This window comes from Micropterus salmoides, unplaced genomic scaffold (genome assembly GCF_014851395.1).
Source record: "Micropterus salmoides isolate LMB-PRFRI ecotype aquatic unplaced genomic scaffold, ASM1485139v1 Ms_hic_scaffold_23, whole genome shotgun sequence".
NCBI classification, from domain to species: Eukaryota; Metazoa; Chordata; class Actinopteri; order Centrarchiformes; family Centrarchidae; genus Micropterus; species Micropterus salmoides.
Window position 1 is genome coordinate 4,267,161 of NW_024041484.1, and position 15,389 is coordinate 4,282,549.

The window sequence follows — 15,389 nt, forward strand, 5'->3', positions numbered from 1 at the left end:
ATCAATGCAAAACAATAGCTCTCAGTGTTACATGTAGTGTCCTGGCTGCCTGTAACAATGCTATACAACCGCAGTGTCAACCATTAGCAAGTGGCACAGTAAAACTGATGTGCGTCTCATTGGTAGTTGTAGTCTCTAGTTGAGCCCTAACTTCCAGTGTTTTATTGTCTGCAATTCATATAAAACAAGCTGAGGTCTGTTTGTATTCAGTGGAAGTTGAAACCTGGATGTGCTTCAGTTGAGTGACTGGAAAGTAGCTGGCCTGTGAGCATTGGCAGGTTTCCCCGCTCTATTGAGTCTGTTTGGTGGCTCTCACTGAAGCAGAGCACGCATGGAGTCAGCCACATGTAGCTGCAGAGGCGAAGTGAGAAGAAATGAAGCTCATGTTATTAATCATCGTGTCTGTGACATTTTGAGTTAGAGCTGAAGCAACCTACTACCTGAAACTGAAATAAGTTTACTCACTCTGGCTGATGAATCCCTTTCTGGGTTTCCTCTCCTTTCATTTTTGTTTGAGGGTTTGGGTAGTTGCCATTAGTTTTGCAGGAAGGATGTGAGCTTTTGCACAAAGAAGATGTCTCACATTGTCTCCAAGGCGACAGCAGTTGCCAGATGGAGCAGGGTTTTTTTTGTTTCACACGGTTTGGATCGTAAATGGCAGCTTCACTCAGACACAGGGCTGGGGCGCCTCATAGACATAATGGATGTAATTGATTCCAGAAATACATTGATATGCAGTGAGTAAGAAATTGGCTTAAACTAACGTTGTGAGGAGACTGTGAGAAGCTGTGACTGTGAATCCATGTCATAACCATTTAAAGTTTTAACATATGCTGATTAAATTAATCAGAGTCACAGCAATCTTTTCTTCTTCAGTCCAGCATTTTTCTGATCAGGAATCTGAATTGTTAAATTGATTAAAAACTAATGGTTTGTTGCAGCCCTACTCTGACAGGGACTGGCTCATTTATTTATGCAGGAAATATCATGTTTGCCGTCATGTGACACCTAAATCTTACTTGACGTGTTGAACCGCTCAGTCACATAAAACCATATTGTGTGGCCTCTGACCCAATGAAGAGCCCCAGTCTGTAGCTGTAGTGCTGCTTTGAATCAGATAGTGACTAACACTCCTTCATCTTACTGACTGTCTTCGTGTTTGTGTGTGTGTGTGTGTGTGTGTGTGTGTGTGTGTGTGTACATTCTTCTATGTAGGCATGTGTGTGGAATAGCAAACTGGGTGGACAGCAAAGAGAGCACTGTCAGAGGAAGTGGTATAAAGGCTAAATATAATGATGTCATAGTTTAGTATGTTTTTGCCCAAACACATCCACCCTATGAATTTCTCTGGAGATTTTATCTTAATAAAGTGCAGACACTGTTGGTGAAAAGTAATGCATGTTGATCCACGCTTTTCATGTAGCTCAAATTTAGAGATTAAACAATGCTACATGGACTGGAGTGGTATTATTGTATATTAGCATAATAATTGCAATATTATATAGCACATTTTAGTTGCAGCATTGATTTACCAAAAGACAGTTTTCAGCATAAAAAGGAGCCCGAGCTTGTGAATAAACATAAGTAGGAAAGTGAAATGCCAGCAGTCAGATACTGTTTTATTAGAAGTATGTAAACTTCCTCAGAACCTTATGCAGAAGCTTGCTTTTGACCAAATTGTATAGGCCTACTTCATTTTGTGCAAAGTTGCAAATCTGCATACTGTACGTGCAGACAACGATACATGGTAACACACAAGGCTCAGGGCTCCTTTGTCCTGGCGGCTGCAGTCACCATGGAAACTGCCTGATGTCGTGTCACTGTGGTTTGGAAGCCTGCTAAAGAGAAGCTGTGGTCAGGTTCAGCAGCAAGAGCACGACACACGCTGAGCTACACTCGTTTCAACTCTGACTGCCATCATTCAGTGGGTGATCACATGACAAGCCCATCTCCTTCAGCCAGTAGTCATCTGTGTGAGGAGTCACCGCCAGCTCTGTCACACACACAGACGCACACAACCACTCTGCGTGACCCACATTTTCTCCCATGCTCCTCTTCTGTCCTGCCTTGCTCTGTTTCTCATTGGTCCCATTTCTTCTTTTTACACAACCTGTATTTGACCGGTTTGTGTTAGCATGTGTATTATTTCTAAGAAGCAGACTGCTTGGTTGATTTGTTGCTTTGTTCTTAGTTGATTGTGGCTGACACGAGGCTCTAAAAACCTCGACTTTATAAAACAGCTGATGGAGAGAGTGGAGCAGAGGGGAGAGAGAGAGACATGGCAGGCCGGAGACCAGAGGTGTGTGTGTGTGTGTAAGCGTGTGTAAGCTTTCCCCTTTGAAACCGCTTTTATTTGTAGACCACGTTTAAAAAGCGAGGCTGAACTGTTGTGTATGACACAAAATGACTTTGGCCGGCAGACCAGGAACCATGGAAGCCTGATTACAGTCTGCACATTGACAGACTCTGTTTGGTTGCTCAGCACTATAGGAACTGAATACACTGATTGTGATTTGCTGATTGTGTTGCTTACACTGTCTACACACAGCTGCTGTTAGACTCCTTCCAATTCATGAGGTGGACAAAATAATATAAACACAGGGCAATACTGTAGTCTTAAAGAACTTACCAGTGTGGTATTTGAGGCTGTAGGTTGTTGTTTGTAGTGTTTTCAGACAGTGTGACTTGTGGTCACTGTTATGGGTGTGACGATACTCATGAGATGAGACAGTACCTGAAATTTGGTTCATGAAAATGAGACGAGACGATATTTTAACATTTTTTAAAGAAATTTTCACTGAAATATATGACTGGAATAATAGTCTAAGTACAAGTCACAAAATGCAAAACAATACAGATGCATTTTTGAAATGCTGCTTACATGAGTTCTTATCTCAGTTCAGACCTCCTCTTCAAGATCCCAGAAAGCAAACAAAAAATACTCAGTTTCTATTGAAAGATTTTCAAAAATAAAAACTAAACCTGATATTAAATATAATTAAAACTAAACTTAAAAAACCGAAACTAAGTATTTTCAAAAATAAAATCTAAACTGAAACTAAGTATTTTCAAAAAATATAAACTATACTGAAACCAGCAAACCTGATCTTAAACATAATTAAAACTGAACTGAAATTGAAAACAAACTAATGAAAAATGCAAAACTATAATAACCTTGCTTTGTTGTGACTCAAAAACTGACATCCCTAGTAAGGTTTAGTGTCATCTTATCCGGAGCAGCTGCAGATTTGTTCTGTACTGGATGTTATGATCCAAAATTTTGATTGTCGTAGGCAAGGTTTTTTAGGTGCAGTATGCTCTCTGAAGGAATCCCTGCCTGATGCCACACTTAATTGCAAATCGGCGTATTTTCATATCCGTCAATGACATTGATTACAAGTCAATGAATCGCCTCAGCCCTAATTGTTTGGGTCACAGAGGGCTTACCGAACCGAGGGAGTGGCATACTGAAGAGAACATCCTGTTCCATACAATCCAGGATGAATACATGTACAGTTACACCCCTTGTGTTTACGAGAGCTTTTTAATTGAGGGAACAGGATGCATGTCAATCTACATTCTGTGAGAGAGCAAGGTCAGCAGGACTTTATTATTTGTTATACAAGCCATGCATAGATAGGTTGTCCAGGAGAAAGTACAGATACACTTCTCTTATGAATTGGTGATATATATATATAAAAATTAGTGGAATCTGGTGCCAAAAAGACATTGTGCAAAAACATAGACTGTGCTGTATAAGATGCAACAGCATAGTTGTAGAGATGATGATCAAGCCTCAAAATGAAACTGATTGCCTTCCCGTCACTAACCTAGCTGATAGCTGGACGACTCCACTCGTTTCACATTCCTCTCTCACTGCAGACTGATAGTGAGCTTTTGAAAACCGTTTTCTCCCATTATCAGCAGCTCTGTTATGCAATTATGCCTGCAGACTGCTCACTAAACCTAAACAGCAGTGCTCTTTGCTGAACTCTGAACAACCAGGCAGTGCGGACGTTTGCCAAATCCACGCATTTACCCTGGGCTGTATGATTGTGGTTAAAAAGGATAATAATTACCTTTCATTGTGGTTCGTTTTCATGGTAATAGAGGACACAGATTCTTTCTACACTTTTCGAATCACATGAAAATCATCAAGCTTTTCATATTCTTGGTAGTGTGTGCAGTGGCTAGTGGTCTTTAAGCGATTTTGGACATAGTTCGCAGATTGACATCTTTTGAACAACACCCGTCTTCAGCCAAACCGCTTCCAAGCGAGTGAGGTTAATCCACTTCTACCAATTCAATCTAACGATGTAGATAGCGAGGCTGGTGGTGTCAGTGTTTTACCTCATGCCGCTGTTTGTTCACTTAGTTTTAACTCATTCAACTCACTCATGAATTTATCAGCGTGTACTGCGTTCACAACACAGTGACTACGCAAGGTGTTTTTGATTGTTTTTGTGTGTGAGTGACGTAACTTACCTACTCGATAATGTCTGCTGACCCATCATTAAAACAACATCTAAGATAGGGATGCACCGAAATTTTTGGCTCAAGCTGAAACCGAATATAATGGAAAAACTTTCCCGAATACGGTTTTTCACATTGTTTCCATTTATTTTTTTACCATTGCATAAATTAAATAGTGAAAATGTGCTTTTTACTCAGTGTTTCCCACAGGATTTGGAGAGACTATGGTCCGAGGCCAGAGAGGGTCCGAAAAAGTAAATGACATGTCCATTTACTTGTAATGGACACATGTAATATGTTTTTATACTTTCTGTGAATATAATCCAATTAATCCTATTTTCACACTGTATAGACGCCTTATTTTGAAAACCGGACGTTGTCGCATGTGTATCCGCGTTAAAGTCATCAAGTCCGATCCAATTTGATAAATAATGTTGTATGAGGTTCTCGTATCACATAACATGAAGACTTCACAGCCTCTCTTCAGGTAGGACTCTCATACTGCAACACTTGTCTTTGTAAACTGACAGGATAACGTCTCTAACCTGCCTGTCAGCTCGCTCTGGTCCGTTTCAGTGGATTTACCATAAAGGCTTGAATACGTGTGCACTCCAAATGTAGGTGTGGCTAGCTTTATCGCCCTCTCACAAACGAGTGACAGAAACACTCAAAGCCGTTCAGCCACAGATGGCGTGGATGTGCTAGGAGACAATTCAGCAGAACAGTGTCTACAAACAGCGATTTTTGCATCTTTCTCGGACACTTCCACACTGCCCACATGTCAACGTAATTGTTCGGTAAAATTTTCTCTCATCCTTCTTCTTTTGACTTATTAGGCCGAACACTGAAAGTGCTTTTTTTTTTGCTATTTTCGGGCAATTCATTTTGGTTGCTGAACATTTGGTGCATCCCTAATCTAAGATATTAAAGTAGACAATCCATATCGCACACCCTAACTGTAATACAGTGAAAGAAGTGAGTGCTTACTGTAAAACTTAGATTTAAAGGGTTAATTCCTTTCTCTGACAGGGTGTGGCTACACGTTTTGACAAATATACGCAGGTCTACAGTGGGTCTGGTTTATAAAGAAGTTCTTTGGATGTATAAACCCTCTTGAGTCCCGGGTCGCCTGCTTGAGCTAGTTCTAAACTGCGCATACAAATATAAATCTTTTGTCTACATGGACATGATACACATGATTAGATTAGCTAGATTGTAGAAGTACAATTCATTCAAATTTACTGACATCAGCATGGTGAACAAGAGTGAAGAAAAACAGCGTTGAGTCCTTACCTTTGAGGCAGTCACAGAGTGTGAATATGTGTTCAGTTATTTATATTTCTTTACTCCGCAAGTGTCCACCAATGAAAAGAATGAAAATGTGCTTCCATAACAATGGAGTCCATTGCTCACTGCCTGCTAACTTTGTTAGTCAAACTAAGACCGCACTTTAATCGACATAAACAATATTTTCTCTTCTTCCTGCACCATGTTGTACTCGTTTTTTTTTACCATTCTTGCTACAAAATAAGTGTTCCCACTTTTCTCTGTGTTGTTTTCAACCCTTTTCGTTTTTGGTATGCCAAGTAGGCTTGTCGCTGACGGGCAGGTAACAGAAGTGTTGTGTCATTATGCCAGTGCCTTAAATCTGGGGTTGTATGGTAATTACATGAAATGCTGGGTTTGTTGAAGAAAACCTAAGTAAAAATGTCGCAGCTTCCAAATGCCAGCCTGGTTGAAAGATTGATTGTAGAAACTAAAACACAGTCATACAGTATGACTGGATGTGATGCATCTGTCCATCACTGTGGTGACTCCTTTGCACACAGCTTGCTGGAGCTTTGCCAAGTCTAGAGTCATTCAACTGGATCTGTCTGGAAAGCAGTGGGTGTGACATGGAGGAAACTCATATCAAGTGGGAATTGTGTCCTGCGGTCATTGTGGTCCAGGTGTGTCAACTTTCATGCTTGGCTCATTGTCATATTTAATGTCCCTTGCTTTAGGACACCTGCCCTCTTTGGAGTGATTAATTGCAGAAAAATAAAAACTTGCCATGCAATTTATTCACGAGGACAGTGTAGAAGTGCAGAACCACATCATCATCAGATCTCCCCATATTGTTCACTGATTGGTCCAACATATGTATCAGGCAAAGTGATTTTGGGTGGATGTGTTTCAGACTTTAGCACTTCAGTTAGCAATAGCAGGAACAGTATAGTCAGGCAATCCACCTCAAACCTGTCACGAGAAGTAATAGAGTTTTTTGTGCGCATTTTGTGATATCATTATCATAGCAGATATCTGAATGATTTCAGCATCCACTTCAAACAGCTGACCTGTGACCCTGACTTCTGAGCATTGAGTAGCTCTATTCTGCAGGTGCAGGAGGACATGTTGCACAGTACCTCCATTGAAATGCAGCTTATGTCTTGTGTTTGTGGTATTGCATTACAAACCATTACTAGTATTTGTTTTAAGTTAACATTTAAGTAAAGCTTTTTTTCACTTCATTATTATCAGTTATACATGAGTTACGGTTTAACTCAGAGTTGCCTTTGTCTTTCCACCCACACTGACATGGGGTGTGTGTTATATGTTACCTCACAACTGTCACTTTATTTACAAAATTCTAATTTAATTTCAAATTCCAGTTAGTTCACAGATTTGATCATGAATAATTAGATTTCATAGAACATTAGATTTCTGCCCTGTCTTTTCAGCTAGCCTGTTATAAGTCACACAGACACTGTCAGTGTATAGGGTACATATCTAATGTAGATGTATAAAATAAAAATGACAGGCAGCATGTTCTCTCTGAACTGTTTCTGACATCAGATGGGAAGCCTGAGCACTGGCTTTCTCCAAATTCGGTAAAGGTTTGCGCTACATTTTAAGTCGTATGATAAACTTGCAGTTATTTTTGCAGTTACTAAGTGTTTGTGCAGTTTTCATCTGTGTGGTGATCAATCCAGTGACACGCAGTACTATTTCTGCAGGAGCTGGAAAAGATTAGATTTAATAACCATTAGTTTGATCCAAGCATTCTTAATTCACATTCACAGCTACAGTAATGCATCCCATAAAGCACGACAGTCCTGAATGGTTAAGCTCTTTTGGGATGTATCGCTTTTTATTCCGTTTGTATGTGTGTACACCACAGACTGTAAAAAAAGATGGGAAACGCCTCTTCACTCCTTCCACTGTAGCAAACTGAGGTCAAAATATTCCGGAATGCCATCTTGTGCTGGTGACATAATTTGGTGCCAGAATCCGCGCAGTAGTGATCGGGGTTGGAGCCGCAGTATCGAGGTCCCTTGCAGACTCGGGCTCAGCTGTCATTAGCTGAAAACCCTTTTTATGGAGGGGCCGGGGTTTAAGGTCTATACTGCAGCAACTTTTTGGCACCTCTATGTAGAACTACACCCGATTCACACTGTAAATGCACCAAGAAGCGTTCAAAGCAAATTGAAATTGAGTTGTTCAAATCGCCACCGCTGATTGTTAGTTTGAGACGCATTTTAGCAATTTTAGATGTTGAAAAGGTGTAAATTCATCAGTCTGTCCAAAATGCATTCTTAATCTTACACTAAAATTACACCAGTTTCTCTTTCTCATTAAAGCAACAAGGAATGACGACTCCAGTGATTTCTAAACATACGATCAAACACAAGGCGCACCAAGCTGCTGTAGTGTTTATCTGATCCCTGATAAGCTCAACCACCGAATGATCTGTATGGGTGAGTGGTGTTAGAGCATGTGAACACAATACAAGTTGCCCGTAGATCAGCTGTTAGATAACGCTAGCTGAACTGTCATTGTTTTTTACTTAAACGAGTTTTTCTTCTTCTGGTGTTTTTGGCAGTTACCATACGTCTTCAGATGCATTACTACCTCCTTCTCGACTGGAGGACGCCTCATATACGTATAGCTGGGAAAACCAAGACGCGTTGGATTTAGATTTGTGATCCAGCCAACACAGACGTGTCATGCAGCTAGTGTACATTTTATCCTGATATAAGACACTTTACGTGTGAATGGGGCCCTAGTTAACAGATGAGTTGTCAAGCAAATCCGGTTTATTAATCGACGCACTTTATGACAAACGGCCGAGTTCAAATTAGCAACAATGTTGAAATCACTATATTGAAATGTGTTGTCAAATGATTTGTGTGTAGATCCCTTCCACTCATTTAATTTAAAGCTCTGAGATGTGCTCACAGGAACCTGCTTAGTTATACATCACAATCAGTCTGTTGGATTGACACTGTGAATTTTTGTCACAAGTAAATGCATTTGAAAATTGAGTATTGTCATACAGCTTGTTCTTGAAATAGCCTCTTTGTTTTAAAATATTAAATACATTTTTGCTTTATTGGAAACCCTGACTTATGTTAGCAGCCCATATTTATCACCAAAATCCAATTATCAGATATGAGACATTATGCAAGCTAGTATGTCAGTGAAATCAGTTATTTCAAAATGAGCTTCTGTAGCTCCTGTACAAACATCTAAAGCAGAAATACTCAGCTGTTCAAAGGGTTAGTGTTTAAAACATTTGCATCATGGTTGCGTGCGTAGTCTTTTATTCAGTTGGGTATCCATTACTGTTTGAATTTTGCAGCACACCAGATAATGCATTAGTCTGATGCCAGAAATCAGTGCAGTGTTATTGATGATAAGGAGGTATTACTGCAGCTCCCTGCTGACACCGAAGACTTATAGCTTGTCATTTTATTTCAGTTTTATGAGCTAGCACAGGGCTGGCAGTGTACTCTGACATTACATAGACTGTTAGTTTCATAAAAGATAGACAAAATAATTTCCCAAATTCATAACATGTTTTTATCTAATGAAATATTCTGTTTCTGTACATATTTTTTGGCGTTTTTATTGCGGTCTAAAAATGGTTTGCTCTCCCGATTGCTGCACACACCTGTATTAATGTGGTATTCTAGTAGCATCTAACAGCACCATAAATAACATTCCCCACAATAGCAAATAATCTAATTCAGCTCTAGTAGTTTATGACATTGTTACATGCTAGGTCACAGTCCCGTCCTTTCCTGTCTGTAATTCACTTTTGTGTAACTAAAATATTTTGAAAGGTGTGTAGTAGTCGAAACGTACAGTGGTAATTAGTTTTTACCATGGCACAGTCACTGTGTCGCTCTATGCTTTCTCATTTCTCTGAGTAATTTCTGGTTTTGGGAAGTAAATTGGAAGTCTTTGAATCTTGTTTACATTCCATAGAGTGCTTATGTATACATGCACATATTCTTGACATTGTTGGATTAGAGTTAAAATTAGCAATAATTTACTTCTCCATAGAGTGATCTGGGTTTAGTTAGTGTTGAGAGTTATTTCAGGAGAAAGAATTAGTGTTTTTCGGGTGTTTGTGGTCATGAGGCCTGCGTGTCACTCCCAGCAGACTCATTTTGTGGCTCCTCCCTCAGTGGCAGGATGTCCTGTTTTAACTGGCCCAATAATCCCCACCCTGCCAGACTATTGGCTGTCTCCGTTTGCTCTTTCTCACTGTGTGTGTGTGTTTTCTCATTCTCATTGTGTGTGTGTTCCTGACACACCTACAGGTCGTCATCCACTGATTTTTATTACAGAATAAAAGGCCATACTAGACGCATCAAGTCTGCATGCATCGGCTCTCGTGCACTGCATCAGGTGATTCATCAGAGTGTACTAAAGGGGTGGGTTAAGTCACAAATTCTTAATTTGATTGTACACACTATGCAACCGCAAACACACTCAGTTGTGTTACGTGTGTAATCTCACTGACGGAAAAATTGTGGATATATATTTTTTTGAACCCAAACAAGCATATTGTTTTTCTACAAATTTACATGCTGCGCAACGGTTTTGGCCTGTGATGATTTGTTGATTCATGTGGAACGACTAACTTGACCACTTGACCACTGATGATTCAACTTATCTCATATTGCTTTGGGAAAACTTCAGGGGGGGAAAAAATAGTAAGCTACAGAACTGAAAAAGTGCAATTCATGGCGTTCCCACTCCAGGTTCCAATGATTTGTTAATACCAGAACAGTTTAGAGCAGGTCAGGGCTCAGGAATGAAGGGCAGTCGAAACAAAAAGCAAAAATCTTGTGTTTCATAAGTTGATCCCAGAACACCGCTCCCACATGCGTCCACAAATCCCTAGCTTGCAAGGGAGAGCGGACGACTTGAGCATTTCCATGTGTGATTTGTGAGCTGGCCTACTTTCTGTTTGTGTATTGTCTCTGTGTTTCTTTGCTCCCGTTTTAGTTCCCTTGGTAAAGGCCCACAGTCTATTGTTCTCTCTGAGTCAACATTTAATATTATTCAATTCAGCTTTATTGTCATTAACACAATGTGCAGGAGGACATACTTGGCATAAAATAAAGACAGATAAAGACAAAAATATAAAAAATATTTAAACAAACTTGTATTGAATGAGGTAGTCTACTTAAACATGGCAGAAGTGGGGAAAAAAGCAAGCAGTGTAAAAGGAGAGCTCTAATAAATCTTTGCTAAAGGCATTTAAATATTGCAGTAGTGCAAAAGAAAGTTGTTGGTAGAGTTCAGTGGGCCAGGTAGCCAGGTTCAGATGAGTAACAGCTTGGGGAGAAAGATTTAACCCAAAGTCCACGTTGGTGTTAATGCTGTTGGAAACCTCTCCTTTATTTAACATGGGATAATATTTAGTTTTATGCTAGATTTACATCCTTTGTATTGGGAGGATAAGTGTATTCTCTGTGTGGATGAATGCTGCCATTAAGCAGCCTGCAGGGTTACAGATGGAACTAAGCTGAAAGACAGGCCTGTGGTGGTTACATAAGTCGGCCTTTGTCGTGTCATTGTGCCTCTGTGATGAGCCTGGCTCTGGCCAACAGTGGAAATGGCCTCATTAACCTGCAGAAAATCAACATTTAACACATCTCACCACTGTTTACCAGGCAGATATGGACTCATTTCAAGACCAATCTGACAATATACACACGTAACGCACTGTAATAACTAATAGATGTTTCTCATACTTGATATCTAACATTGTGTCCTACTGCTTTAATGTCTACATCAGCACTGCAAACATTGTCCTATAAATGGGTCGAGTCATCAAATTGGTCAAATTCATAGTTGTAACTGTGGTATTTAAAGCAGGTAGCGTAAAGACTGGAAGAAGAGACAACTGCTGGCCTATTTTTGTCAAAGGTCGGTCCAGATCCAAAGCTGCCGTAACTAGGGATGCAACAATCAGATATTGATATCGGATATCAGCCTGACACTGACTCAAATACCTAGATTGGGTATCGCAACAAGGGGGTGATCTAATCAAATATGCACATACTATCAGCAGTGTGCTGGTAGATCTGAACATTTTGCTACAAGAGCTAACATAGCGTTTTGTTCTACAAAGTTAGGAAGCAACGTTTAGGTCAAGTCTGATGTAAATGCTCCGTATTTGTATAGCGCCTTTCTAGTCTTATCGACCACTCAAAGCGCTTTTACACTACATCTGGATTCACCATTCACACACATTCATTCACTGAGCCTAAGTGTAGTGTTCGAGGGCACTTTGGGGTTCAGTATCTTGACCGAGGACACTTCGACATGCAACCTGGAGGAGCCGGGGATTGAACCACCGACCTTCCGATTATCGGGCAACTCGCTCTACCTCCTGATGTTGCCTTACACATAGGGCTGGGCGATAAGGCCAAAAATGTTATCACGATAAAAACATTTCATTTCATTTGATATCAATTATTATCACAAGATATGTCAAATCATTATTTCTTTCAAGTTTAAAGGCTGATTTTTGCTCCTGATTGAAAATTGAAAAAACCAGATGGTTAATTATGTGATAACTTTTCTTTATGGTCAGAATGTGACAAACGCTTGATACCAAACAGTGCATCACTTCACAAATCTGGGTTGGAAGATTCAGAGCTGTTATGATAAAATCTATTTTCAACAAATATGATTAGTTAATCTTTTTTCAGGCCTCTTTTTCTCAACAAAATACATATTTTTAGTAGAAAAATTAAGTGCTAATTTGTCTGTGATTCAAATGAATTAAACCAAATATTTATTGACGATATATTGAACATTTATTATATTGTTATTGAGGAAAATTATATTGCGATAATTATCATTATTGTTTTATTGCCCAGCCCTACTTACACATAAAAGAATGATACCTAGTCTCTTCCTCACAGTGAGGAATACAGCTTAATCATTTTACAGTGATATCGATCGGCACTTTACATAGTAAAGTTGCCAACTTTACACATGCCCCTAACTCTGAAGAAAACACAGCTTATTCTCGGATGCACTGAAAGCTAACTGGCTAGTTGTCAGAGGTGTAATTCTTCCTCTTCTGATGGAGCCTAGTTGTTTTGCCCTTAGTTCACATTGTTTGTTTTAATATTCTCCTCGTATTTAATGATTTATTTATTTTTAATTTTCTGTTGGTCTAGCAGTTGATTAATCAACAAATTGTTAGAGCTCAATATTTGAGAATTTACTTAAAATTTGAATGTTTAGACATAAAGTTAATGTCCTGAAGTGATCAAAATGATTTCAGGTGCCATTCTATGTCTGTACATACTACAGACTATACATTTTCACTTAACATGATTATTTCAACAAAGTTTACACAAAAAGAAGGAAAAATGTGCGCTGATATGTTTAAATAAACTGGAAGGAGCTTATTTAAAGAAACAAATGGATAACAAACAATCTGAATAACATGGACTGACCTCTGTATTTGTCCCTCCTCTTGTGTCTCTGTAGTGGAGGGTGAAGGTCAAGGTCGCATTCTCCAGCGGTTTCCTGAGAAAGACTGGGAGGACAGCCCGTTCCCACAAGGCATAGAGCTGGTAAGTCGACACTTACTGACATGTTCCAGTGTAGCTCAGTGGCTAGAACAAGGCATGTAACCCTGTCAGGGTTAGGGGTTCACTTCCCTGGGCAGCTCAGTGATTGGAGACACTGACTTCCAGTATTACAGGAGTGACTGATGCTTTTCATCACACTCTGAACTGGATGAGAGGATTTTTTATGGTGATTGCAGAGTATCAGTTATGGATAAGTGCGTCTGTTGGAAAGTTTTAGCAGAAATAGGGGAGTCAGCAGTGCTAAAGTCCTGTTGTGTTGAATGGCGCTTTTTATGCCTATAATGGAACTGGGTTCTTGTGGTTTGTCTGAAGTATATCGCCTCCAGCCCCAAGTTATTTAGAGAAAGCAAACACTTTGGTCCACAGCAAGTAACTTAAAGGTTCAATGTGTAATTCCTGGCCACATGCATTGAAATTTCACAAGAACAGCAGGAGTGAGGCAGAAAAATCAAAAGTTTTGGAAAGCACGGGATACATTGTTCCTTATTTATCAGAGTCACGTCGTTTAAATATTAATAATAATTAATAATAATATATCATTTATATCGTTAATAGTAGATTAACGGTGAGATTTATTTATTTTATTTGCCATATTCCGCCACGGCTTAATTGGTTAACATGAGTGCTGAAAGGAAGCGGGATGCGTTTCAGAGTCGTTCGCGGTGGTTGGTCCTCCTGTGTGTCCCTGGACAACAATGATTATACTGCCAGTCTGCCCAATCAGAGACAGAGAAGATCAAGCGGTGGCAGGAGACAAAAAAGTAGAGGTAGCGGAGGAAAGAGAGGTCGAGCAGCGTGAGAGAGAGAGAGAGAGAGCAGCTTGTGCAGCATTGATGGACAAGCCCTCTGAGCAGCTTTAATTCTTCATCCTTTCTTAGTGTTATTACAAGACCGCACGGGCCGGTGCTAGCTCGTTAGCATGCTAACTGTTTCTTCTTCACATTCTGCTGATCATGTTAGTTCATTTGTTTTAAACTAACATTCTGGCCTAACCTTCCACATTGTACCTTTGACACTAATCAGATATATTTATAATATTTCGGATGAAAATGCATGGTCTTATGAGGCTGAATTCTATTTTTAATGACCCACTGACTTTCTTCCAATGCTACCAATTTTATTTATCACATTACTTTCAAGGCTCTAGGAGGCAAAATATCCATATGCTGTCCAACAGTATTATGGGGGTGTAAAGGACATTGTCTCTAGGGGCCAGTGGGGCTTTATACTTAGGCCTAAGTCTTGAAGAATATATAAATAAAATATATTTAGCCTAGAAGCAACCTAAATAAATGCTGTGTCATGTACAATGGAAGATAGATCTTCAGGAGTTGGAAAGATAGCAGAAGGTTGATTTAATGGTAATCAAATCAGTGGGATTTAGTTTTCACACAAGTACCCAAAGAAAGGGCTTGCCTGTTTAGAAACTGAGCAAGATGGAGGAGGTCACATATTGATTAGGGATGCACCGATGTGTTGGAACACCAATACTGATCTCATCAAGCGGATTGGGTATAGGCCAAATGTCACCAATCCACATTAAATACAGTTTTCTGTTCCTTAAAGATCATTGACAACATGGAGTAAGTTAATGTGTGCAAATCTACTCCTAAAACCACTTCCTTCACAATAAAAACATTTTAAAGTGAAGGCACTGATAGACCTTTACTGTGAAACAGGAAAGGTCGACAATGGCTTTTGTGGTTAGCTAATGTAACCAAGAACGTACTCCATGTTGTTTTTATTACGTTAGATTTATACATTTTCTGCAAAAGTTTTTGTTTAGAAGTCATTTTGAAACTTTGCATGAACCAGATATATATTTTTACATGTTTAACAAAGCTTAATACAGGCCAACGGCACAGTAAATGTGAAGACTGATGTCTTTTTGAACAACAAACTTATAGGAAACACTACTGGAGATGTGGATTTAGTGATGAAATTACATACGAAAACTGTAAAATATAAAACTTTCTGTTGCTGGACTCTGTCTGGTGCGCTCAATGACGATGCAGTGAATAGTGG

The 15,389-nt window shown here is 39.5% G+C and overlaps 1 protein-coding gene across 7 annotated transcripts in view; it reads left to right on the forward strand.

Annotated features, from left to right (window-relative positions):
- Positions 1–15,389, forward strand: part of sbf1 (SET binding factor 1) — a 65,595-nt gene that overhangs the window by 10,472 nt on the left and 39,734 nt on the right. For all 7 annotated transcript variants that reach the window (XM_038738358.1, XM_038738359.1, XM_038738360.1 and 4 more), the window contains exon 2: positions 13,261–13,346. In XM_038738358.1, coding sequence (XP_038594286.1) covers positions 13,261–13,346 — 86 coding nt within the window. The remainder of the gene's footprint in view (positions 1–13,260; positions 13,347–15,389) is intronic.